The sequence below is a fragment of the Limtongia smithiae genome (genome assembly GCF_038497785.1).
Source record: "Limtongia smithiae strain NRRL Y-17922 unplaced genomic scaffold V1518scaffold_6, whole genome shotgun sequence".
Classification (NCBI taxonomy): Eukaryota; Fungi; Ascomycota; class Lipomycetes; order Lipomycetales; family Lipomycetaceae; genus Limtongia; species Limtongia smithiae.
In genome coordinates this window covers 264,237-287,300 of record NW_027117627.1, presented here as the reverse complement: position 1 = coordinate 287,300, position 23,064 = coordinate 264,237, and the positions used below count along the sequence as shown (strand labels likewise).

Genomic DNA, 23,064 nt, shown 5'->3' with positions numbered 1-23,064 from the left:
CACATGGTTAATCCCAGCTACGCCACACAAACCCCTTACGTGCGGCGCAGGGCCCGGCCGCGTCGCCCTTCCGTTGTCGTCACTTCACCGCCACCCATCCCGCCATCCACCTTCATCATCCATCATTAGTGCACACCATGGGTGCCGTGCTTGGAATCCCCATGCTTGCGCTGCCTGCGCTCACCAGTGTGGGCACATATGTCATCTCCTGCTTTGGCGCGGCCGCGTGCTCGACGCTCTGCACCGCGTGCAAGGCGTGCTCGTCAAGTTTGTCCACACGCATCGCGTATGCGTTGCTGTTCATCGCGAATTCTATTGTGCGTGTCTGTGCGAATGGGCCAGGGATAACTTGAGGCTAACGAGTGGGTAGTTATCATGGGTGATGCTCTCGAATTGGGCAATAGACAAGATACGGAGTTTAACTTACGACTACGTGGATGTGCACTGCTTCGGCACGGCGTGCACGGGATTCGCAGCGGTAAGTCTGCGTGCATGTATGCCGGCAGCAGAATACTAACTGTATGATTATAGGTCCATCGGATTAACTTCGCACTCGCGGTCTTCCATCTTGTGCTTGGGTCGGTGCTGATTGGCGTTCGTTCGGTGCGCGATAAGCGCGCCGATATTCAGAACGGGTATGTTGTTTGTCTCGCTGATATGTGGTTTATGCTAATGAATGCAGTTTCTGGGGCCCGAAGATCATCATGTGGCTGCTGCTCATCGTGCTCACGTTCCTCATTCCGGACGGCTTCTTCGTGTTCTGGGGCAACCACATCGCGATCATTGGCGCGTTCGTGTTTGTCATCTATGGCCTTATTCTTTTGGTCGACTTTGCGCACAGCTGGGCAGAACTCTGTCTCAACAAGATCGAGACGTACGACTCGCCGTTCTGGCGGTTCGTGCTGATTGGGTCTACCCTGGGTATGTACATCGGCAGTCTCGTGCTCACGATCCTCATGTACGTGTTCTTCGCCAAGGACGGGTGCTCGATGAATCAAGCGGCGATCACGGTGAACCTGATCTTGATGCTCATTGTGTCTGCGATCAGTGTCAACCCTACAGTGCAGGAGTACAATCCGCAGGCGGGCCTCGCGCAGTCCGCCATCGTGTCCGTCTACTGTAGCTATCTCACCATGACTGCCGTCGCCGGCGAGCCGGATGATAAGCTCTGCAATCCGCTCATCCGTTCTCGTGGCACCCGCACCGCGAGCGTCGTGCTCGGTGCGATCTTCACGTTCCTCGCCATCGCGTACACCACCATCCGCGCCGCAACCCGGGGCAGGTCGTCGTCGAGCTCTGACGACGACGGGTACGCGTACACCGCGATGAGCCAGAGCGTGACATCGCAGCAGCCGACGCGGAACTCGATGCGAATCGATGCGATCCGCGCTGCGATCGACAGCGGCTCGCTGCCGCAGTCGGCGCTGTACGAGCTGGAGGAGGACTCAGATGATGAGGACGAGGCGTCGCAGACCGAGTATAGCTACTCTATCTTCCATTTTATTTTCCTACTAGCGACGCAATGGACGGCGACGTTGCTTACCGCTCAGGTGAATAACGAGTCTGACGATACTGGGTTTGTACCCGTTGGACGCACGTATTTCTACACGTGGGTCAAGATCGTGTCGGCGTGGATCTGCTTCGCGCTGTACTCGTGGACTTTAGTCGCGCCGATTGTCGCGCCGGAACGGTTTGGTCATTACTAAGTTTGATGTATAAATGCAAATTCGCTGGCGCAGGGTTTTGTTTGTCATTTTGTTTGTTATGGTTGCGGGAGCCGAGCTTGGGTGACGATGTCGTTGTAGTCTGGCGGGCAGTCGGCGCCGAGGCTGGCGACGAGGATGCCGATGGTGGCGTCGTCGAGGCTGGCGAGCTGGGCGATGGTCCATTTTTCGGAAAGCTGCGAGACCCTGTTTGTAGCGAGTCAGCAGAGCACAACAGCGTAGTCCAAAAGCAACAGACGCAGACCATGACATGCGCGCGCGGACGCGGTCCTTGTCTTGACCTGGCCACGCTTCGCGCACGCGGCGACGTAGTTCGCCGAGGCGCTCGATTGCAGCGCCGAAAGGTTCTTCTGAGAGAGAGCTCTCGATACGTTTGCGCACCAGAGCAGCCATGCGCGGGCCGTTACCGTTCGTGGAGACCATGACCTGTAATGGGCCGTCGCGGTACATGCTGCCAAAGTAAAAATCGCATAGGGGAGGTACATCCGCGACATTGACAGGTATCTTGAGCGCGCGGCAAGCCTGCGCGATAGATGTGGAGACGGAAGCGTCGTCGATAGCTGTGAGTACCATGCATGGCTGCATCTCGGCCGAGGAAAGGTCGTGCTCGTGGTCAAACACGCGGGGAATGTGTGTTATTTCTCCCCGCGCGAGACGGGTTTGGAGGGTGTGTGATAGTCCTTCCGGGGGACAGATGACTGTGACGATAGCGTCGGCGGCGAGAAGGTGCGCGACGCGGCCGGTCGCGACGCTGCCGCCGCCAACGACGGTGACGGGGCGCGAAGATACTTGCCACGCGATGATAAGTGAGGCGCCGCCAGGGATGGGAGGGACCGGCGGTGGTGGGTCTCGCGTGCCCATTGTGTGGTGGCGAAGATGGGACTGGCGATGGGGTGGACGACGAGACAATAATCTTCGCTATCGCTTGCACTGGCAGCTCGCGCGTCGCCCAACGCAACGTTTTGAGCAGCCGAGCATAGTACTACACGGCGAATCTGCCCCTCAGGTATTATTTTACAAAGCGGCGGGCCCTTCACCACTCAGACGACGGTCGCGTGGACACCTCTTGCACCCGACGACAGAGCCCGCAGTCGAGCATGCAGACCAACGATGGCGACGCGGTGCACACCCTCGACGTATACTCCCTCGGCTCCAACTCGCGATGTCAACTTGGCCATCCCTCCGCCGAGGATGTGTACCACCCGACGCTCGTTGACTTCGCTACGCCAATACCACCTATTCCCACGCGCGCTCTAGGGGATATTGAGATTGTATCGAATGGAAATCATACGTTGCTACGTGTAGATGGGGTGGTATATGCCGCGGGGGATAATACCTATGGCCAGTGTTTCGTTTCGCCGGAAATACATGGGGATGTGGTAAGGAGGTTCATGAAAGTGCAAGTTATCGATTGGGATGCGGATGCATGGAGAGTTACGCATGTGGCAGCCGGCTGGGAATTCTCAATCGCGGTTGTGGAGAACGATGATCAGCAGCGCGTGTACGTCGCTGGATACGGACTGCGAGGCGAGTTAGGACTTGGAGAAGGCGTGTTGCGGAGTAGCCGCAGCAACGACGACGGAACGACGGCACGACAGTTACCAGAATTTCCGCCGGCTGGGAGGCGGATTGTACAGCTTGTGGCGGGAATGAGTCATGCGCTTGTGTTATTGAATACCGGTGAGGTGTACGGCTGGGGTTCCGCGAGACGTGGAGAGTTAGGCGATGGACATCGTGGTGTGGTAGCCTTGTGGACGCCAAGGCTGATTTCTTTCACTATTGACGATAATTCAGCGATACCACTTTCGCAAGTGGCGTGCGGACGGTCGTTTTCGTGCGCGATCGATAGCAGAGGACGGGTTATCGTCCTTGGCGGATCGAAGGGGCACGGCAATGCAATGACAGTTGTACCAGACGCGTCGCGGGTGTCTACATGGACGCAGCTACAAAGCGGATGGAGTACAGTACACGTACTACTTGCCTCTGGTGAAGTGGTTTCGTGGGGCAGCGATACGCATGGACAACGCTGTCCGCCAGGCGTTCGGTTATCGCGGATGGCATGCGGCAGTGAGCATGTGGTCGGTATTGACGCGACAAGCGGCAAAGTTATGGCATGGGGATGGAGTGAGCATGGCAACTGTGGTGTACAGGCCGACGCGGTGCGAGAAGCGCGCGCTATTGACGACGCGTGCGGGACGCGTCGCGGACGCGTTGTGTACGTTGGCGCTGGCTGCGCCACAACGTGGCTTGTGTGCACGTGACACGAGAGGCTGGCCCACCATCGCGCAGCGCCGGAGCGCCTCCACGCCGACCAATATCATCCTACCGACACCGCACCACGCACGCACCTTCTACACTTTGCATGGCCCTGCTCGCCGACGAGAAGGCCGCCGACGAGAAGCCGCAGCTGCGTGCTGTTGCGGCTGGTGCGAATGCGACCGCCGGGCAAACGCATGGGACGACGCCACAGACACACGGGTCCCCACAGGCACATAATTCGCGAGCAGTGGCGATGGCGCGACCGGCGTCGGCCACGATGAGAAAGAGCTCGCGGGGAGGGTTTCTTAGTGCGCTGTGTTGCTGCCTCGGCGGGCAGGATGTCGACATGCCCCTACCCGTCCGGGAAGACTCTACACGGGCGCACCACGCGACAGTCCCACCGGCGACAGCGACAAATAAGACAACCACAACGGCCACAACACGGCACGGGTCCTCGACATCAGTGTCTGGCGCAGGGCAGGAGAAACATCAGCGTGGGGGGGAGTTTGAAGACGAGGGCGAGGACGACTCGGTGAATACCGAGACGCCTACGAATGGTTCGCAGGACATTGTGCTCGACAATGTGCCGGTCCCCGCGGGGACCGTGAACGACGACGGGCAGAAACGCCGACCGAAGAATGCCTTGGAGCGGCGACCGACGGAAGAAGAAGTGCTCGACGCCGGGAATAAGTATGTGTCGCATGATATCCCGTATCGCGACTCGTTCGAGCAGCAGCGGAATGCGAGCGATAACCAGTCGCTGGGCGACAAGATCATGCACGGAGAGGCGGTCGAGGAGCGCGTGCAGGACAAGGAGATTGCCGCCGCCATGGCAGCGGTGTCAATTGCGGACGCGGACGGAGTTCATAAGGTCACAGTAGTGCCTGCCGATGTGAAGGCGCCGCCATCGCATACGCCGAGTGGGAGTACAATACCAACGCCGTTGGTGCATCGACTCACCGCAGATGAGGAGAGTATTCTCGCGCGTGGACGGATCGAGGTGTACCATTCTCTACAGCACGATCAGGTTACTGAGCTAGGACCGGCAGTGCCTGAGGCGGCCGGCGTGGCGCCGCCGACGGCGCTGCTGAAGCCGATCGCGGAGCCGCTGCAAGGACGAAAGTGTCTTGTGCTCGATCTGGACGAGACGCTCGTGCACAGTAGCTTTAAGTACCTCTCGCAAGCCGACTTTGTGATCCCAGTCGAGATCGAGGGGCAGTACCACAACGTATACGTGATCAAGCGGCCGGGTGTGGACGAGTTCATGCGGCGTGTTGGTGAGCTGTACGAGATCGTCGTATTTACAGCCTCGGTCAGCAAGTATGGCGACCCGCTGCTGGACCAACTGGATATCCACAACGTCGTGCACCACCGCCTCTTCCGGGAGAGCTGCTACAACCACCAGGGCAATTATGTGAAGGACCTTTCGCAATTAGGTCGGCCCCTGCAGAGCATTATCATCCTTGACAACTCGCCGGCATCGTACATCTTCCATCCCCAGCACGCCGTTCCGATATCGTCCTGGTTCTCCGATGCGCACGACAATGAGCTGCTCGACCTCGTACCGTTCCTCGAAGACCTCGCCCGAACCGAATTGCTTGACGTCAGTCTTGTACTCGATGTCGGAGTCCCGCTATACATTGCGCCCGCCGTGGCCGCGTAGCCATTTCCGCACCGAACGCATTAATACGTACATTTCCTCATTCAGTACTTGTAGCCCTAGCCCTACACTCTTGTAACTCTGCCTAAAGCGCCACATCCAGAAGCTTTGGTTAGCAATGGACCCGCCACCGAGCGACGACGAATTGTATCGGCAGGGTTCACAATATCGATTGTGGTCGTTCACACGGCAAGGCTTGCAAGATGCACGACAGGCCGTGAATCAGCAGGGCCGGGAGAAGATCAAGCGCGAGCACGCTGGCGTGCCGCCGCCTGACGGACCAACGCAGCCACGGGGCGAGTTTCCGAGTGTCGAGGATGAGGCGGAGCTTGTAAGGTGGTATGCGGAGCGGACGCTTTCATTGACGCAGAGCGCGTGGAAGTTGCCGTCGCATGCGCGGGTGAGTTGGAGCTGGAGGGCTGCTGGTGGCGGTGGTGGATCAACATACTAACGAGAGTAGGCCACTGCAGTGTCGTATGTCAAGCGATTCTACCTCCGCCACAGCGTCATGGAGTTTCTGCCGAAAGCTATAATGTGTGTGTTTGTGCTGTGATTCTTGCGCGCACTGGACCGGACTAACGAGCGGAGGTACACGAGCATATTCCTGGCAACGAAAGCCGAGAACATCTTCATCTCCATAGAAAACTTCGTCGAGCCGGTCAAGACCGACATCGATGCACACACGATCCTCGCACTCGAGTTCACTGTCGCGCAGGCACTCTCATTTACCTTACTCGTGCACCACCCGTACAACCCGGTTCACGGCTACTTTCTCGACATGCAGGATGTGTTTTTTAACCGCGCTGCGTCGGGCGGGAAACCACGATACAGCATGAATGAGCTAGGGAACGCGCACGACGCGGCGCGCAGGTTCGTGAACGACAGCATGCTCTCTGACGCGGCGTTTCTGTACACTCCGCCGCAGATTGGACTTGCAGCGCTCGCGCACGCAGACGAGGCGCTGGCGGAGGCATATATGGTTGCAAAGTTTGGGGGAAGCGAGGAGCTGCTGGAGAGGTTACGGGTCGTGGTGGCCGGCGTGCGCGAGTGCGTACTGGCTGCGGTGCTGAGGCTTGGCAGTGTGAGCTTCACGCGGTCGCGGGAGCTGGAGGAGATGGTCGTGCAGTGCAGGCCGTTGCGGACGCGCAAGCGGCGTCTAACGGGGGGCACGGCGGGAGACGACCGGCGGCGGGCGCTACGGGGGGGCGTATAGCAATGCTGGAGTGGAAGAGGAGTGTAAATAGTTAGCATAGACTCGGTGGTGATCTCATCTCATCGTGACGTCCTCCGCCAAACACGACGAGTGCATCTACACCTCCCCCAATGTTGCTGTGGGCCGGCCCGCTGCTGCGGTCGCCGCCACTGCTCACACTCGTCGCCTCGCTGTTGTCGGTCGCTGCATCCTGCGCTATCCCGTACTCGCGATACCTCTTCTCAGCGTCTTTCTCGTGGGCTGCGTTCGGGCTATTTACGCTGCTGCCTCTGGACCGCTTCCTCCGTAGCGCAGTCGATCCCCGCCAGACGTACCGCCGTATCGACGTGGTCATCTGCGCGACATGCATCGTGCTCTCGACAGTTTGTGCGTCCCTTCTCGGCGAGCGTGGGACTGGTCTCGCGTCAGTGCTGATCCCGCTGCTTGTCCACGTCCTGCGGTTTCAATACATGGACGTCGCGGCCGGCGCGCCCCAGCACGAGAAGCACCTGCGCCAGTTGCAGGAGGGCACAAATGATATTCCGGTTTTGCTATTTATCACTCTCACCTCCTTCCTCGCGCTCGCGCCAAAGTACTCCGGCGCGGCACAGCTCGTCTTTGGCATGTGCTCTTCGATCTTCGCGGCGACATACCTCTCCATATCGGATCTCACCATCCCGCTTACGCGTCCGGTGCTGCGTGAGATTTCAGCTTACACTGCGTTTGGGCTTGCGCTCATGTCGCTGTTGCTTGACGGTTGGGCTGGCTGGGCGGTGCTCAGCTCGGCGGATGGCACTACTGTCGCGTACATGCTCTGGCCGCTGCTCTCCTCAGTCAAGAATCTCATCATCATGATCCTCATCCAACAGCTCTCACCGATCAACGCGTCCTTCGTCGACCTCATTGGCAATCTGAGCACCGCGCTCTACACGCACTCTGCGACATGGAAGGTCACTGCTATGTGTGTGTCCTACATGGCCATCGCCTCGACATTGCTGCCGCCACACATGGCAGAGATTCGCGTCAAGTATGTCGCAATCCGTCTCTCGCGGTTCATCACCCTCGTCATCTCGCTCTTCCTTCTTGGCTTTGGCATCGTCACTGCTCTCACGCCACGCACCTCAGGATCGTCCCAGCGTGTTGCAATGTCCTCCACCGCGTCAACTGCCTCCTCTTCAACATCATCCTCCTCGACTCAATCCGGCTGGAACACGACCATCCACCCGATCTCGTATCTAATGCAATCCCACCTCACCCGATTCGAGCAACTTGTGTCGAAACAAACCAGTACCTACCCCGAGGCTGTGAAGGAGTACCGCCGACGCTATAACGTGAACCCGCCGCCGAACTTCGACAAATGGCATGCCTTTGCAACTGAGCGCAAATCAGTGATTTTTGATGACTACGACTCCATCTTCGCCAGCATGCGTCCGTTCTGGGCACTCCCGCCGCACGTGCTGCGTGAGAGCGTGCGCGACGTGCTGCGCAACCCGGACAGCTACCTGCTCGGCGTGCATATCCGTAACGGTCACATCGCGGACGTAACTGGCGGCCGCAGCGCCGCGAGCGGGCACGGCAGTACGAGCACGAGTAATCTGCAGTGGTACGAGGTCGCGCTCTGCGAGATGATCTCGGAGTTTGTGCGGTTTTTGCCGGATATGGATATAGCGTTCAACTTACTCGACGCGCCGCGGGTTATTTTACCCCGCGCAGACTTGTCGGCGTTAGTGGATGATCGGCCGCCATTGGTCTCAGGTACGCGAAATTCATTTTCTGGTATACCCGCGAACGAACTTGAACTTGCGACAAGTAATGCGCCCGTGACGTATATTAGCAATTTTAACTCGTTCGCGCACCAGTCGTCATGGGGCCACGCGAAACTTAGTTGTCCCGTCGACTCACCTGTCAAACAACCCGGCGCGTACACCGGCGACGGCGACCGTGTCGGGTTCAGCAACTATGGCCTCTCGATCGGGTTTCTGAAGAACGTGACCGCAGCAACCGATATTTGTCTGGAACCAGCCCTGCAGCACGAGCACGGCTTCTTCGTGCGACCCGAGACGTTCAATATCATCACTGAGCCGGTCCCGATATTTTCCGCTGCGAAGATGTCCACTTTTAACGACATCCTGTTTCCCTCCCCTGCTTACTACGCTGAGCGCGCTGCTGTCGACGACACCCGTGATCCGCAGTGGGCCGAGAAATCAGCTACGTTATACTGGCGCGGCTCCTCCGTCGGTCTGCGCTCGCGCGGTGGTGCGTGGAGATTGGGACACCGGCAGCGCACGTTGGCGTATTTCAACAAATTTGAGGAGAACTGCACGATGCTTGTTGATCTTGGCGAGTTGGAGGAGCATCTTGCAAACGGCGCGGAGAAGAAAGCGGTGCACGCTGCGGGAGGTAAGAGTGGCGAGACGTCGCCTGAGGCATATGAGATTCCGAGTTTAGATGGGACGGGGGTGGAGGGGAAGGTGGAGGGGAAGGTGGGCAAGAAAGTGAAGCGTGACGATATGCTCGACATGCTCACTGATGATGACTCTTCTGCGGCGCCTGCAGTACTTCCTCCTCCACGATCACCACTACTACCACCTCCACCTCCGTCGGCGCAGGACGCCACGAGTGAGCCCGCAGCAGACATCCCAGGAAACACAACTGACGCACTCCCAACGCCTCCACGCTCCATCACTGACACTCCCGACTCTGGCGACGCCGGCATCGATGCATTCGATGACGACGACGAAAAAATACTCCTGCACGGCGACGAAATACCCAACCCCGCCGCTGCAGTCGCGGAGGCTGAACACTTTCTCGCCGTCGGCGCGCAACAGGACTCTGCTCGCGCACGTGCCCGTACCGATGCCACGTTCGTGGAACACGTTGTGCCCAAACTTCCGTACAAGGAGCACGTCGACGCCCGATTCTCCGCGCTGACGCAGTGCGACGACGACGCTGATTGCGCGGCACAGTTTGCGTTCTTCGGTCCGCCAGACGTGAGCATGCCGAAGACGTCGTTTCAGGATACGTGGCAGCACAAGTTCCTGCTCGATCTTGACGGCAATGCGTATTCAGTGCGGTACTATGCGTTCCTGCGCTCGCGTTCGTTGGTTGTTAAACAGACCCTTTTCCGGGAATGGCACGACGAGCGTCTTGTGCCGTGGGTTCACTATGTCCCGCTCTCGCTTGATTTGAAGGAAGGGTTTGAGAGTCTGCGGTTTTACCTCGAAAATGATGTATCTGCCAAATTCGTCGCGGATCAATCACGAAAGTGGGCGCGTAAGGTGCTTCGGAAGGAGGATATGAGCATTTATTTTTTCAGATTACTACTCGAGTACGCGCGTGTCGTGGACGATGATCGCGATAATGTTGGCTGCGTTTAAATTGTCAGTACGGTGTTCTTGTTCCTCCATTGGCGCATATTTTGTTTCGTCTTCTTTTCACGACTGTTTCACTCCTTAACACGAAAATTTCACATACCCTTAAATTACATTTCTGTACGTACGTATCCTTGCCACACAATGTATCATAATCCGCAATCTTAAGCCCTTTGACACTACCTCCACTGTGCACCGTAGTAGCATTGACTACGCTAAAATTGCATACAACACGAATATATATTTGTCTATAAACTAAGTACAAACAAGATGCTATATTTACACGTGCGCTCGCGTTCTCTATTATGCTCTTCTTCGTACCTGCGTGCACTTCGCGGCTCATCACCGCTCCCCCTAAATATGCATAAAAATAAGTATGATACAATGATGTACAGATATGATGGGCAATAACAAGAACGAAATTAGTGAGGGATGGGGTTAGTCAACGTCGTCTTCAATTCCAGCAGGAGGTTCTTCGTCATCGTCGTCGTCATCGTCGTCGTCATCGTCGTCGGATGATGAAATTGCTTTGCCGTTCGAGACAGGATAATTGCCATTCACCTTATCCGGTTCAGCGGCAGTGGCCGGCACGGTAGATCCAGGCGCGGACTGAGGCTGTTCGATGGTGGTTGCAGCGACAGGCGACTCAGGCGCAGACTCTTCTGATGTCGCGCCACCATTCTTCAACAGATCCTGATCGCTCGTAGTAGCGGCGCTGTCGTCCATTGTGGTGGTCGTGGTAGTAGTAATAGATTCCTCTCTATCACCAACCGCGCTCTTTTCTTCGTCATCTACTTCCTCCTCCTCTTCTTCTCCATCGCCCTCCTCCTCCTCTTCTTCCTCTTCCTCAGCCACATTCGCATGCGCAGCACGCTCCTCAAGATCTGAAAGAACGAGTAATAAATCGTCAATTTTCTCCTCAGACTCCTTCAACGCGGCAGCTTTCTTCTGAACTTCAGCTTTACCCGCCTCGACCTGCTTCAGCGCAGCAGCGAGTTGTGCTTCAAGCGCGCTAATATTGCGCGCGTGTTCGTCCTCAGTTGCTGCAAGTTGCTGCTCGAATCTAGAGGACAACGCATCAAGTTGTTCCGTCGCAGCGGCTTTGGCACGTCCTTCGCGGGCCGCCAGGTCTGTGCGTAATGTGTCGATTCTCCGATCGCGCTCCGCGAGCTCGGCTTGTACACCAGCGAGCTGTTGTTCCTTCGCGGCAAGCTCGGTCGTGAAGGACGCGATTTGCGAGTTGAGGTCTGTCACTTTGGCTTTGAATGATTCGATGAGTCGTTGTGATTGGTCCAGGCCGGCAGAGACTTGCTTGCTTTTCCGCTCTGCGTCGTCAAGTTGCGCCTGCAGTTGCGATTTCGTATCATCAGATTGTTTAATCCGTGCTTCAAGCTTTTGCTTCTCGGCGTTGCTCGCGTCGCGCAAGCTCCGCAAATCGGTGTTCACTTTCTGCTCACGCTCTTTAACCTTCGCCAGCTCTTTCTCCACCGCGTCGGCGCGGCTACTTGACTTTTTGAGCGCATCTTCAAGTTCTTTCACCCGCTTATCAAGACGCATCGATTCCAACCCCAAAGATTGGGCAGTTGTGCCGAGACGCTTCTCTGTCTCCTTTGACTTTTCCCGCTCGGTCGCGAGTTCCTTACTCGAAACGACAGCTTGATCTTGTAGCTTTGCGATATTTACCTCGAGCTCAGTGATTTTTAATTGCAGTATCGCTTTTTCGCCATCAAGATTTTGCGACTTCTGGATCGCTTCAGATAAGCTAAGCTGTGAGCTTTCCTTTTCATCTTGAAGGGCCTGTAAGCTTTCATGTAGACTGTCAATCTCCTTACTCATCTCCTCCATAGTCTCGATGGCCTTCTCGTTCTTCGCTTCAACAGCTTCAGGACTGATGGGGTCCCGATTCGGATCTTTATCGAGCACTTTCTCAAGCCGACTATACCGATCTTTGAAAAAATCGATAAAAACGCGATCGAAGAGCACATTCGGCAAGCCTGTCTCGTCCTTAGTTGAGGAGAGTATCTCAGTCGAGTCGAAATCACGGATCACTTGATCGCGACGCAGTAGACGGAGTTTCATGATGAAGGAGTCACGACCAATCCGGTTGACTAGAAGATGGTGCAGTGTCGGTCTTGGAATCGGCGAATTAACTGTACAATATCCAAACAGTACGGCAAGAAGACAAGTGCACATGCCCTCGACGACGATATTATGACTCGAAGACTGTGATACATCTGCAACAAGTGACTGCACACTCGAGCCCTCGCTCAGAAAGTCGTCAATCGCATCATAATCCTCGTATAACCACACGGAAAGCAGCATGATATATGAGATTATAATGCGCTTGTCGGAACCGTACTGAAGCGCAGCAACGAGGTTCGCAGATATCGTCTGGATCGCGGTTACAACCTCCTCTCCCTGCGACTCGTCGCCGATCTTGATTCCACGGGCGATGTCTTTGAACTCCTGTCCCCCTTCAAAAATGTGTAACAGCACAACGCAAGCGAACCACGTGCGGTAAGGATCCGTCCGCGCGTCCATGTCGTGCTCGAACACAGCATTCAAAAGTTTCGCGTTCCTGGGATCATCATCCTCGTCGTCCTCGAAATATGCGCGAATAGATTCCTCCAAAAACATACGTTGGATCTCTGGGTTGTCGGAGAGATAGCCCTCGAGACACATGCTGGCGCCAACGCGCAGGTCGAAGGTGTATATCGACGAGCTCGAGAGCATCCAGTTCAGCAGCGCCTGGGTGACCGGTATACTCTCCAGCTCAGTCTGCACAAATGCTGGGTCACCTGGCGCAGATATGCTGAGATATGGTACGTCAATATTACCGAATTTGTCTTGAATGCTGGGGTTTCCCCTGATCAAGTCACCAGCTGTTACAAGCGCCATGGCTCGAACCTGAATATTTGTCGAATCTGCAAATACAAGCCGCAGCACATTCGTCAACACCCCAGACTGAAATAATACGTCCTGGTTCGCCGGTGTGCCGAGAGAATCCGCGATCACAAACAGTCGACATATCTCAAGCACCATATTCATATTCTGAATGCGTTGCGGATTCCAGCTCGAGATAGCCTTGTCAACGATCATCATGTTCGACAACCGTGAAATTCCTTTCGTTTCCCGAAATAGATTTTGGTTGGAAGGATTGAAACGAAGCAAATTCGCGATGAGGAATAGGCAGTCCCGCACGATAACGCCGCCATCGACACCGCCTTCGCGGTCAGTAATGGCGAAGAGCTTGTCGAATGTGTTTTCAAACGCGACAAGTTTCTGGATATCTGGATGACCTTGCACGAGTTGATTCAACAGAGTAACCGACTCTATGTCTTGTTAGTAGTCTCCCACAATACATCTCAAACCGAGAAGCAATTACCGTGTTGAATGGCTTCCCGATGATCGTCTAGCGTGGAGACAAATCGTGAGATGCCGAGTGGTGCAGAAAACACGCATTGCTTTGTGCGGTCGGGACGGTTTGCTGATATCGCACCGAGGAGTTTGAGAACATAGAGCCGCACGTAGAAGTCGTTGTTCTCGAGGATGTCGATAAGTAGCGACACGTTTTCATCTTTCTGTGACCGGCATTAGCTGAGTCGCAGCGAGGGGGTATAAGGCATTCTACCTGAGTGAATTCGTCGGCGAGCCATAGGGAGATGTAATCGACCTCGGAACTACTCTGAACGAATACTGTGTTAAATCCTCCAGTAGCGACGCCAATACACATAAGCAACATTTACCTCGGACTTGTCCGGTGCAAAAAGTAGCAGCACCGTCTCCAGGGTGGCCTTTACCGTCTCCGTATCGAGACGATCATGTTGAAGCGCGCTGATGAGGCCGCGCAAGCCGCCAGTGACGACTGCCTCGCGATACTCCCTGCAGAACCCCTTCAGTCCCAGCACTGCCGCGCGGCGATCCTCAAGCAGTGTCGAGTTGGTGAGGCGGTCACATAGCTTCGCGATTGTCTCGAGCGCGGTCGTGGACTGCTTTGGCTGGGTTTGGGCGAGGAAGCCAGACAAGAGGTCTTGCATGATGGGAGTGGATCAGGGCGCGGTGGCGGTATGGAACAAGAGAGGGCGCGCCCTTGGACTTGAAGGTATTGGGTAGTGTACGTCCGAGGTCGGGGAGCTATAAACGGACGAGGAAACACGGCATTGAACGAGGAATACTAGAAGCCAGAACAGATGTCAAGAAGTTGCAGGAGGAACAATGAAGCGGTCAGTGAACGATCTTGCACAATATAAAACCTCAGTGCATTTATGTCTCATATGCGGACAAATTCGACGCTTACGTCAACCTTCTCTCGCTGCAATCTTTCCCATGCAGTACCAAAGCTGGGTCTTTCCGCTTGTGGCTGAGACCCATTCACTTTTTTTTCTGTTAACCGACTGAATGAACCAGCTATGAGCTTTACTTGTGGCCATCGCGACGCGAAGATACGAAACCCTCCTGTGTACGCACTTCCTAAGCCAGGGCTTACCCTAAACCGATGTGTCTGTTGACTCCCGACGACTCTAAACCCTTACGATAACCTTGCACATTCTGGCGCGCTCTCGAAAGCGACACTCTCACTGCAATTCGCATGAATTATATCGCCGTCAAGAGATCTGCTTTACCTGCTCGTCCATCGTCTTCACAGCTCGCCTTTCGAGTGGATACCCCGTATAATGCTCCGATCATCCAGGCCGCGTAAAGTAGACGATTACAATCCTGCACATCGACAAACGCCAATAACAACGGTCACGACGGGCATCTCTCAGACACGCCGCCACACTAATGAACAACCGTTCGGTACTCCGCAAAATGTCGCCGGATGAGCGATCAGCTATTTTACAACACGAATATCCAGATCTTGACGGCGCTTTAGTTGCCGCTCTGGCCTACGAAAACGATTCATTTGACGACGCGCGTGCACAATGTCAGATGCTGTGCATCGAAGCCGTGGCCGACTATGCAGACCAGAACGATGCAGAGAAGCAAGAGCGGAAAACTGCCGCTATCCGTCCACTTGGCGCGACCGCAACGTGGTCGGACTTCGACGAGTTGCTAAGCAGCAGCGATTCGCTTGACCACGCAACGACCACAACCTGGGACACAGACTCTTTACTTTCGGACGAGTACGTACTCACCGCGCCGGACAGGAGAACGCCGGCGCAGAAGCTGGACTTTTTAATGTCCAGTTTTCCGACCCTGCAGAAGACGGATCTGAGTCGAATCTTGAAGGCTTGTGCGTTTGATTTGACACGCGCAATCGACGACGTGCTCAGCTTTCTCTATATTGACGAGATGAAAGATGAGAGTGATACCAGTACAACAACATCTACTAAGATCAGGGAACCGGACTGGTCCGCTATAGAGAGCAAATCAAAGCGAAAGGGACGGAAACGCAACCGGAACCTATTATCATCACCCTCTCGAGTCTCACCCTCTGGGCAAGAGTCATCTACAGACTACTCCGAGGATATGTGGTCACTTTCTAAGATCCTCGCCATACCTGTTGGCAGATTATCCGCCTTATGCAGGCGGAACTCGCACGCGCCGGTGCTCATGATCATTCGCCTGCTTGACGCCCGCGTCTCGGATATGAAGCGATCAATCGTCGCATGGGGTGGCGTATTGGATGAAGAAAATAGTCGCTCCGGCAAACAGTTGCAACGGCTTATTCCCTCTATACCTCTTAGCTTATGTCTGAAGCTCGCGTTCGTTTGCCAGAATGACGTAGAGAAGGCAACGGAGCTCTCGATTATCCTCCTCGAAAAGTCATGCCAGTCGGGCGAGGACATTGAAATTCTATGTCTGGAGGAGACTCTGCAGAATCAAATGCAATCTTTCCGCGGACCTAGCAACGAAAACAATGACTTTGTCCTCGTTTCGCGGAATGCGCGGAATGCCAAACTGACAGTTCCGGTATCTCATAGGCCGAATATTTCTCTTGCGAGCGCGCAGGCAGCATTGATCGAGAAGACAAGATCGCGAGATATGGCAGTGCAGAATGCGAAGGATACATGGTCGCGTCGGAAGACAAAAGCGATGCACTCCGCCGTGGCGGGATACTACGGATCTGAAGTGTCGCGGTTTAATAAGGACATTCGCGAGCTGCGACTTGACATCGCGCGGATTAGAGTTGATGAGAGGTATGTGATAACTTGGAGAAAGGACACATAAAGGATATTGACACTTGCCGCAGCGCGACGTCGTCATCAATCGATCTGCACGGGATCGAACTATACGAGGCCAAGACGATTGCTCTCGAATATGTAAACGACTGGTGGTCTCGGCGTCTCTCTGGCGACCGCACTTCTGCGTCGGCGGGCTTCAGGATAGTCACCGGTCGTGGCGTGCACAGCCCGAACGGTGTGCCACGCTTACTGCCTTACATTTCGCAGGCACTCGCGGCTCAGGGCTGGAGAATAGAATTACAGCGGGGGTGTATTGTTGTCAAGGGGATGTAACATATGTTTTGCATGGAGTGGTGTTCCATGACTGGTACATGCGAAGGGAGGGAAGGTTACAATTTTGTTGTGTGTCAATTCAATAATTGGCATGTTGTTACGACTTTATATACCATTCATGCATAAATAGATTGTATTTGTACATGGTTGATTGCATAACGAAAATCAGCCGTGCAAAACGGCGCGATGCGCACTAAATACAGTAACAAAATAGCTGTTTGACACAAAAATACAGAACCCCAAACGCCCTTTTGATATCCCCAAACATGAAATCTAATGCAAATCAAAAGCAGACTTTTGATTCTTTGCTTCCTTTACTGCCCAGAGTGAGAGCACGCAGAAATGGCGAGCCATTCGAGACATTACATATCGTCATCGTCATCGTCCGATACTTCCGCCTGCTCCACAATCTGCACCGGAGCGCTCGTACTTCTACTAGATTTCACGAGGTACCGTTGATATAGCGCATCGACGATGGTAAAGTCGCTGTCCTTGCATTGTGTAAAAATTTTGACAATTTGTTCAGCGACCTGCATCATGTAAGTTAAACAGCCAGGAGAAAGATAACCAAGACGGATGAATGCGGTAATTTACATTATATGCAGTATCGTCTTCGACAGCGGTATCAAATTCGTCTTCCATAACTTGCAAAAGTCGCGACTCGATATCTTCCGAATCAACTTCGGTCTGTGTCTCTGGACGGCCGTATTAGCGCACACACCCCAGCACTCTCCTCAAGTACACCCGAACCTGAACATACCAAAGAGCTCCACAATAGATCCAGAAAGCCAATCCCGCTTGTCTGCACTATCAGGTCCTCCCCAGAGACTCTGCACGGCTACTGTGAGTGCTTCCCAGTTATATACGGCCATGCAAACGCCAAGCTCAAAACGCGCTCGCTGGGTTTCCGTGATAAGCTGAGCCTTAGCTGACTGCTGTGTAGATGCCATTTCAATCGATATAACGTGTTAGAAGAGAGCGAAAATATATAGACGAAGCTGTACTCGGCAGTTGATCAAGCGAGGAAGAGTGAAGGCGAGTCACAAAATAAATTTCTCCCAGCATCGCGTGATTCATGGATCAGTATGTGACTAGAGATGAACTCGCGGTGCTCCACATTAAAGTCCACGAAGGAACAACGTCACCTCATCCTCAGCCTCGAATCCTCGCCCAGGATCCGGCACCGCACTTTGTTCAATTGACTAGGTAACTGCAGCTACAACGCGATGGCAGCAGCTCCCGAGTTGGTGCTGGACCCCAGCCTGCGGGACTGGGTGTTGTTCCCGATCTTGCTAGTCATGATTCTCGTCGGCATCCTACGGCACTACATCACGCAGCTGCTACAGGCGCCGCCGAAGCAACTTGAGCTCTCGGCTATCCGCGAGCAGTATGTTTGATAGTTGTTGACGGTGTTGTGGTTGTGGTGACGCTGACACACTTTGTCACTAGACAATCCCTGGCTCGCGGCCCTACGCTCCGCAGCAACGGCCAATTTATCCCGCCCGCTTCGTTCCTCTCTCGCAAGACATATCTCATCAAATCTTTCAGAGAGGGCATATTTTTGAAAGATCAGGAGGCGTTTCAGAAGAGAGATGAGCCGAAGCCGCCCGCAAACCCTCTCACTGAGCCTGGCGGCATGGACCAGATGATGGACATGGTCAAAGGCCAGATGGTCATGATCATTCCCCAGACGGTGCTTATGAGTTGGGTTAACTTTTTCTTCAGCGGTTTTATTCTGAGTGAGTTCTTCGATTTTTCGGTTTGTGTGCCATTAAGTACAGTCATGCTGACCTAACAGTGAAACTGCCCTTCCCGCTTACCATCCGCTTCAAATCCATCCTGCAATCCGGCGTAGCAACAAAGGATCTTGACGTACGCTGGGTGTCTTCCATCTCCTGGTACTTCCTCAACCTTTTCGGTCTCCGCTCCGTTTACGACATCCTCCTCGGCAGCAACAACTCTGCAGGCGGCGGTATGGCCGATGCCATGAACTCTGGTGGCATGGGCATGGGCGGTATGGGAGGCATGGGCATTCCCGGCATGGGCCAGTCTGGTCCAGATATTATCAAGACATATTTCAGTGAGGCGGAAAATCTGGAACTTTCCACGCACATATACATCCTTGATGACATCGAAGATAGGATATTCCTGAAGTACGACACCGAGACGTTTTAGGGGGTGTAACTAACTTACATGATTCTCATATCTTGTCTATAAACTGTACATTACACGTATGAAACATCAGAAAACAGCGCCAGTAATGCATCATCTGCAATATTCAATTTGATATGCGTATAGGATTACTGCATCTCCATCGCGTAGTATACCTGTCTACAGTCAACCGCCGCCTTGCGCACCTCGCGACGTGGATCATCGAGTACCGGAACAAGCTTCCGAATAACCTCACCCCGATACGGTCGCACGATATCTACATTCAACGTCTTAGGGATGATCGCCAAGCAGTTCAATGCGGCAGTCCGCACTACCTCCGGATTCGTCGACTTTGACCCGGCGTCCTTAGTGATCGTTGTAGCTTCCAGTAACCGAGGAAGGATGGTGGAAATGTGATCCGCCATTAACGCCGCCGCATCCGAAACCGTCGCGCTGATCGTGTCGATCGCGGCTAGCTTCACCCGCGCGTCGTCGACAGAGAGAGATTGCAGCAGCAGCGGCAAAAATGACTGTAGTCGTGGGACCACGATCTTGCCAGGCATGTACTGCAATATTGCAGAAAGTGCAACGAGATGATTGCGCTTTGACCCTGCGTCCATGCTTGAGTTGAATCCATTCACGAGCTTCTCGATGCAGAACAAAAAGTACTGCTGCTTCGCGAGCAAGCGGATCACGACAAAGTTGCTCTTGCTCAGCACTTCGTCGTCTGCGATCATGATACCGCACGCTCTGCTCGCATACGGTCCAAGCTTGTTGTCGCGTAGCAGAAAGATTACATGTTCCACAGTGGTCAGCTGTCGTCTGTCACCTTTGAGCACAAACGCCTTGACTATCCACGCCAGTATCTCCAGATTTGTGATCGGCTCGACCATGCCGGTGTAGTTCTCCAACGATTTTTCAAGTCCCGGAATGGTTTCCTCGAGAAGCTTAGTCTCGTCGGCTTTGCTGACCCACTTGTTCACCACTAGCGCGAGCAACCGCAGCAAGGCTAGCTTGTCCGACGGCCCTGTTGCAATCGTCTTGATAGACGAAATAATCTGTGCGATGAACTCAGCAGTGCTGGTGCAGAATAGACTGACTTCTCTCTGGAGGCCAGCAACGGAATACATGTAGAGCTCCAATAGGCGCGGCGCCGCGTATTCCTTGTCGAAGGGATGAAATTTCTCACTAACGACTGCTCTCTTCGCGTCCGAGATCAAAGCAGATGGTCCGTAGCTCACAAACAGCTTGTGTGCCTCCTTCGAAAACTCAGTCTGCTCGTCTGTGGCGATTGTTCGCAGCAAGAAATTCATGATCCGAGATGTCGCAGAAACCACAAGTGGGTGAGACAGAACTGCAGACGGCTTGTCAGGATCACATACTGACGTGACAGTCAGCGACACCAGTTTCGGTGTAAGACCCTTAAAGAAATACGGAAGATCCCATTCTTTCTCTAAGCTCTTCGTTTGGAGAACCAGCAACAAGGTGCCCAAAATAGCTTGCGCATATTGCCAGTCAGAGTCATCTGTCCGTGTTGTTAGCAATGCTTTACTTACCTCTGTTTCATGAAATAACTCACCCCGTCCTGCAATCGCTTGAAGTCTGTTCAGCAGTCGAATAGTGAGAGTATCGAACACGCCCTTGTTGACACATAACTCTGCCAAGGCGGAGAGAATCACGCGATAATGTTTTTTTGACTTTTGGTCTTTGGAAATACCGTCATCCGGTAGCTGCGACAAAAGTTCGGGGAATGCAATATTCAGAATAAGATCTGGCTTGACTGTGCCTATTCGTGTGAGCGATGACAAAGCCGCTGTGCTAGTACTCGATTAGCATGACACATGTCAACAGATCTAAGCAGAACTCACCACAACACGTCGCTAGAACTCGTTAGAAAGGAATCATCAAGATACTGCACAATAAGGCCGAGCTCTGCCTCGTCTAAATATGCGTTTAGCAAGGACAACTTCTCCAAGCCATCTAGAGCAAATAATCTAAGTGACACTTCTTCAGATGACGTGCTGACAAACGATTTGCAAAAAACCTCGAAAATGCTATCTTTGTACGGACCCAGACTGTTTGGTCGATCAGTCTTCTGAATTCCAGACCTTTTCCAGCCAAACAACGTTCCAGATGCATCGATGAATACAATCAAAATCTCCAACAGCGTCCGCTGCTGCGCGATAGTCGAAGTCGACGACTGAACCATAAGTTTTTGGAGTTCGGGAATAATAGCATCTGCAATCGTATCGAACGATGCAAAGGATGCTTGCCCAAGCGATGCTAGTATCTTCGCGGCAGCTTTGGCTTGTCGGTTCTCCAGATCCTGCGTGACAAGTCCGTACTCACGCACGGCTGCATTTAACAGCGCGCTCAGCGGCGAATCCGCGAGTGTTTTCAACTGTCCAAACGACAAGATGCGAGCCAAAGCCGTTAGAAGCGTGCAAACAAGATCGGACACGTTCTCTTCGCCGTCGTATAATACTTCAAGCTTTACCGCGTTGTAGATCGTTTCCCAGTATTCGCCGATGGTCACTGGTCCGTAAGATTCCACACAGGCTGTTATTGTTACAACAGTGTCGATCTTTGAGTTGATAGAGCTCGATGCTAGTTTTTCGATGAGACTGGGGAAGGCATATTCGGCGAGTAATGCAGATGAAGAGATGGAAGCCCTGGAATTGTCAGATCGTCTTCGCTAGTTGTGAACATATCTTGTTTTCAGACCTTAGGCTTGTCTTCAAGTCATCTGAAGTGATTCCGTAAGGGTCATCGGCCGGAGGTCGGAAGGTGATTGGAAAGTAGCAGAAGCTGGCGTCGAAGACCGTCTAAAGTTCTAGATTAGAAATCGCAAATTAATCATCTAAGAACCTGCAGTACGTGCGAACCTCCTTGAATTCAGAAATATCGAACTTCTCCCCAAGTGTCCTAAGCAGAGAGAAAACGATCATCAAGTTACGTGGATCTTTCTCTCCGGAGATTAGATTGCATAGACCAGGCACAACTTCCTGGTTGATAGTCTTCAGGGCTGAACACCAGTTAGTACGTCGTAGTCTCATACTCCAATCGTCGGTCCATACCATTAACATGCTTCTCCATCAGGTTCTGAAGAATCTGATACACAATGAACCGAACGTTTTGCGCATGTTTCTGCATGTCGACCTTCGTACTCAGACTACAGATCTCGTAAGTACCTTGAATTTGTACTGGCTCATAACGATCTCACATACACTTGAAACATATCCGCAACTGAAGACGGCAAAATGCTCTGCATTTTGGACAAGGCGAATAATCCTTCTGCCGACTGCATCAGACAACCTTCGTCATCGAGTCTGTCGCCCAAGAAACCGCACAGCATTGCGACTAATTCTCTTAATATACGGCATCAGCATCGATCACAAAAGGTCATAACATACCTTGTCGCGCATTTAGCTTAGTCGGTGATAATTTCGAGATGGTAGCCGCAAGACAGCTTAGGGCTATACCACATATGAACAATACTGTCCACGTAAAATAAGATGCTGCACTCACCCTTGACACGAATTGCAGTCTCATCGTCTGTCAAATATGCTCCCAAGTTTTCCACAAGCTGAACAAGTCTGAAATTGCCATTTTCGATTTCTATTCCTTCGACTCAGCATTTTGCACTATACCTTCAGCATATGCAGTCGCGCACTTACGCTCGGCGATGGACTTCGATATACTCTCAGCCTTGTCAGGTATACTGTCAAGGTTCAGTAGGTATTGTTCGATGTCCGAGAGACTCATGGCTTCGTAATGGTTCAAAAATGATCTGCCGTGATAGCGGGCATCTGTTCGTGGTCTTTGAGCGTCTCGAAAATTTGGGAGGAATCGTCGGGATTAAGGTTTCTCCACCACCAATTTGCAAATCTCGAGAAATTCATTCGTCGGTGTTCGAGTAGCATCAGACGTCGATTGACGACTGGTTGGTTGAGGAAAGCTTTTCTAGTTGAAATTTGACGTGGATTTCTGCGGTTTGCTTGGCGAAGTGCTAGTGGAAATCGTAGTTTATGACATATTTAGAGTACAATTCAGATTTTGACTGCGTGGACATGCAACAATCTAGTAGAGCTGATACAGCAGCATGCATGAGCATGCACCAGAACAATCATTGCCAGTAGCGCATTTCTGATAGCCACAAGCGGAAGGGCTGCTCTAGCCGCTCCGTGAAGGTTGACGGGTGCAGCTGACTAATTTCGTTACTTAGGCGCAGTCCATGCCTCACGGAGAT

General features: G+C 53.4%; 11 protein-coding genes across 11 annotated transcripts; 7 read left to right on the top strand and 4 right to left on the bottom strand.

Moving 5' to 3' along the window:
• Nucleotides 1-108: 108 nt before the first annotated feature.
• On the top strand, nucleotides 109-1,966 carry V1518DRAFT_416871 (serine incorporator/TMS membrane protein). The gene is made up of 4 exons (XM_066904150.1): nucleotides 109-317; nucleotides 371-478; nucleotides 532-635; nucleotides 683-1,966. Exons 1-4 carry the CDS (start codon nucleotides 138-140, stop codon nucleotides 1,704-1,706), a joined length of 1,416 nt encoding a protein of 471 aa, XP_066759380.1. The 5' UTR covers nucleotides 109-137; the 3' UTR covers nucleotides 1,707-1,966.
• Nucleotides 1,483-2,695, bottom strand: V1518DRAFT_416870 (putative NAD(P)-binding-domain-containing protein). The gene is made up of 2 exons (XM_066904149.1): nucleotides 1,969-2,695; nucleotides 1,483-1,910 (listed from the first exon to the last, which is right to left on the bottom strand). Exons 1-2 carry the CDS (start codon nucleotides 2,583-2,585, stop codon nucleotides 1,763-1,765), a joined length of 765 nt encoding a protein of 254 aa, XP_066759379.1. The 5' UTR covers nucleotides 2,586-2,695; the 3' UTR covers nucleotides 1,483-1,762.
• A 126-nt stretch (nucleotides 2,696-2,821) lies between these two features.
• On the top strand, nucleotides 2,822-3,985 carry V1518DRAFT_427423 (regulator of chromosome condensation 1/beta-lactamase-inhibitor protein II; the record flags this gene model as incomplete). The annotated part of the gene is made up of 1 exon (XM_066906037.1): nucleotides 2,822-3,985. The coding sequence occupies one exon, from the start codon at nucleotides 2,822-2,824 to the stop codon at nucleotides 3,983-3,985; it is 1,164 nt and encodes a 387-aa protein (XP_066759378.1).
• A 101-nt stretch (nucleotides 3,986-4,086) lies between these two features.
• V1518DRAFT_427422 (phosphoprotein phosphatase-like protein) lies at nucleotides 4,087-5,646 on the top strand (the record flags this gene model as incomplete). Its single annotated transcript, XM_066906036.1, has 1 exon — nucleotides 4,087-5,646. One exon carries the CDS (start codon nucleotides 4,087-4,089, stop codon nucleotides 5,644-5,646), a length of 1,560 nt encoding a protein of 519 aa, XP_066759377.1.
• A 115-nt stretch (nucleotides 5,647-5,761) lies between these two features.
• Nucleotides 5,762-6,856, top strand: V1518DRAFT_373590 (cyclin-like protein; the record flags this gene model as incomplete). The annotated part of the gene is made up of 3 exons (XM_066901433.1): nucleotides 5,762-6,043; nucleotides 6,104-6,177; nucleotides 6,232-6,856. 3 exons carry the CDS (start codon nucleotides 5,762-5,764, stop codon nucleotides 6,854-6,856), a joined length of 981 nt encoding a protein of 326 aa, XP_066759376.1.
• A 110-nt stretch (nucleotides 6,857-6,966) lies between these two features.
• Nucleotides 6,967-10,212, top strand: V1518DRAFT_373999 (uncharacterized protein; the record flags this gene model as incomplete). Its single annotated transcript, XM_066901445.1, has 2 exons — nucleotides 6,967-9,390; nucleotides 9,631-10,212. 2 exons carry the CDS (start codon nucleotides 6,967-6,969, stop codon nucleotides 10,210-10,212), a joined length of 3,006 nt encoding a protein of 1,001 aa, XP_066759375.1.
• A 222-nt stretch (nucleotides 10,213-10,434) lies between these two features.
• Nucleotides 10,435-14,491, bottom strand: V1518DRAFT_416864 (p115 like vesicle tethering protein). The gene is made up of 4 exons (XM_066904148.1): nucleotides 13,953-14,491; nucleotides 13,838-13,891; nucleotides 13,592-13,787; nucleotides 10,435-13,538 (listed from the first exon to the last, which is right to left on the bottom strand). Exons 1-4 carry the CDS (start codon nucleotides 14,241-14,243, stop codon nucleotides 10,645-10,647), a joined length of 3,435 nt encoding a protein of 1,144 aa, XP_066759374.1. The 5' UTR covers nucleotides 14,244-14,491; the 3' UTR covers nucleotides 10,435-10,644.
• A 79-nt stretch (nucleotides 14,492-14,570) lies between these two features.
• V1518DRAFT_416862 (uncharacterized protein) lies at nucleotides 14,571-16,877 on the top strand. The gene is made up of 2 exons (XM_066904147.1): nucleotides 14,571-16,346; nucleotides 16,400-16,877. The coding sequence occupies exons 1-2, from the start codon at nucleotides 14,989-14,991 to the stop codon at nucleotides 16,662-16,664; spliced, it is 1,623 nt and encodes a 540-aa protein (XP_066759373.1). The 5' UTR covers nucleotides 14,571-14,988; the 3' UTR covers nucleotides 16,665-16,877.
• On the bottom strand, nucleotides 16,775-17,753 carry V1518DRAFT_416860 (Pre-rRNA-processing protein TSR2-domain-containing protein). Its single transcript, XM_066904146.1, has 3 exons — nucleotides 17,425-17,753; nucleotides 17,259-17,359; nucleotides 16,775-17,194 (listed from the first exon to the last, which is right to left on the bottom strand). The coding sequence occupies exons 1-3, from the start codon at nucleotides 17,612-17,614 to the stop codon at nucleotides 17,027-17,029; spliced, it is 459 nt and encodes a 152-aa protein (XP_066759372.1). The 5' UTR covers nucleotides 17,615-17,753; the 3' UTR covers nucleotides 16,775-17,026.
• V1518DRAFT_416858 (integral membrane protein DUF106-domain-containing protein) lies at nucleotides 17,693-19,032 on the top strand. The gene is made up of 3 exons (XM_066904145.1): nucleotides 17,693-18,051; nucleotides 18,114-18,403; nucleotides 18,463-19,032. The coding sequence occupies exons 1-3, from the start codon at nucleotides 17,891-17,893 to the stop codon at nucleotides 18,837-18,839; spliced, it is 828 nt and encodes a 275-aa protein (XP_066759371.1). The 5' UTR covers nucleotides 17,693-17,890; the 3' UTR covers nucleotides 18,840-19,032.
• On the bottom strand, nucleotides 18,844-22,704 carry V1518DRAFT_416851 (Dos2-interacting transcription regulator of RNA-Pol-II-domain-containing protein). The gene is made up of 10 exons (XM_066904144.1): nucleotides 22,493-22,704; nucleotides 22,344-22,433; nucleotides 22,229-22,291; nucleotides 22,043-22,175; nucleotides 21,893-21,987; nucleotides 21,701-21,840; nucleotides 21,540-21,640; nucleotides 20,684-21,487; nucleotides 20,395-20,633; nucleotides 18,844-20,340 (listed from the first exon to the last, which is right to left on the bottom strand). The coding sequence occupies exons 1-10, from the start codon at nucleotides 22,578-22,580 to the stop codon at nucleotides 18,965-18,967; spliced, it is 3,129 nt and encodes a 1,042-aa protein (XP_066759370.1). The 5' UTR covers nucleotides 22,581-22,704; the 3' UTR covers nucleotides 18,844-18,964.
• Nucleotides 22,705-23,064: the final 360 nt, after the last annotated feature.

Coding starts and splice junctions, on each gene's coding strand:
- V1518DRAFT_416871 (XM_066904150.1), top strand. CDS start 138: ATGGGTGCCGTGCTTGGAATCCCCATGCTTGCGCTGCCTGCGCTCACC. Junction 318..370: donor TGTTCATCGCGAATTCTATT/GTGCGTGTCTGT, acceptor ACGAGTGGGTAG/TTATCATGGGTGATGCTCTC. Junction 636..682: donor CGCGCCGATATTCAGAACGG/GTATGTTGTTTG, acceptor TAATGAATGCAG/TTTCTGGGGCCCGAAGATCA.
- V1518DRAFT_416870 (XM_066904149.1), bottom strand. CDS start 2,585: ATGGGCACGCGAGACCCACCACCGCCGGTCCCTCCCATCCCTGGCGGC. Junction 1,911..1,968: donor GTCCGCGCGCGCATGTCATG/GTCTGCGTCTGT, acceptor CGCTACAAACAG/GGTCTCGCAGCTTTCCGAAA.
- V1518DRAFT_416864 (XM_066904148.1), bottom strand. CDS start 14,243: ATGCAAGACCTCTTGTCTGGCTTCCTCGCCCAAACCCAGCCAAAGCAG. Junction 13,788..13,837: donor TCGCCGACGAATTCACTCAG/GTAGAATGCCTT, acceptor TGCCGGTCACAG/AAAGATGAAAACGTGTCGCT. Junction 13,539..13,591: donor TCGGGAAGCCATTCAACACG/GTAATTGCTTCT, acceptor AACAAGACATAG/AGTCGGTTACTCTGTTGAAT.
- V1518DRAFT_416862 (XM_066904147.1), top strand. CDS start 14,989: ATGAACAACCGTTCGGTACTCCGCAAAATGTCGCCGGATGAGCGATCA. Junction 16,347..16,399: donor CGGATTAGAGTTGATGAGAG/GTATGTGATAAC, acceptor CACTTGCCGCAG/CGCGACGTCGTCATCAATCG.
- V1518DRAFT_416860 (XM_066904146.1), bottom strand. CDS start 17,614: ATGGCATCTACACAGCAGTCAGCTAAGGCTCAGCTTATCACGGAAACC. Junction 17,360..17,424: donor ATCTATTGTGGAGCTCTTTG/GTATGTTCAGGT, acceptor ACGGCCGTCCAG/AGACACAGACCGAAGTTGAT. Junction 17,195..17,258: donor AAGACGATACTGCATATAAT/GTAAATTACCGC, acceptor TACATGATGCAG/GTCGCTGAACAAATTGTCAA.
- V1518DRAFT_416858 (XM_066904145.1), top strand. CDS start 17,891: ATGGCAGCAGCTCCCGAGTTGGTGCTGGACCCCAGCCTGCGGGACTGG. Junction 18,052..18,113: donor CTCTCGGCTATCCGCGAGCA/GTATGTTTGATA, acceptor CTTTGTCACTAG/ACAATCCCTGGCTCGCGGCC. Junction 18,404..18,462: donor CTTCAGCGGTTTTATTCTGA/GTGAGTTCTTCG, acceptor CTGACCTAACAG/TGAAACTGCCCTTCCCGCTT.
- V1518DRAFT_416851 (XM_066904144.1), bottom strand. CDS start 22,580: ATGAGTCTCTCGGACATCGAACAATACCTACTGAACCTTGACAGTATA. Junction 22,434..22,492: donor ATCGAAGTCCATCGCCGAGC/GTAAGTGCGCGA, acceptor TCGAAGGAATAG/AAATCGAAAATGGCAATTTC. Junction 21,841..21,892: donor GATGGAGAAGCATGTTAATG/GTATGGACCGAC, acceptor ACTGGTGTTCAG/CCCTGAAGACTATCAACCAG.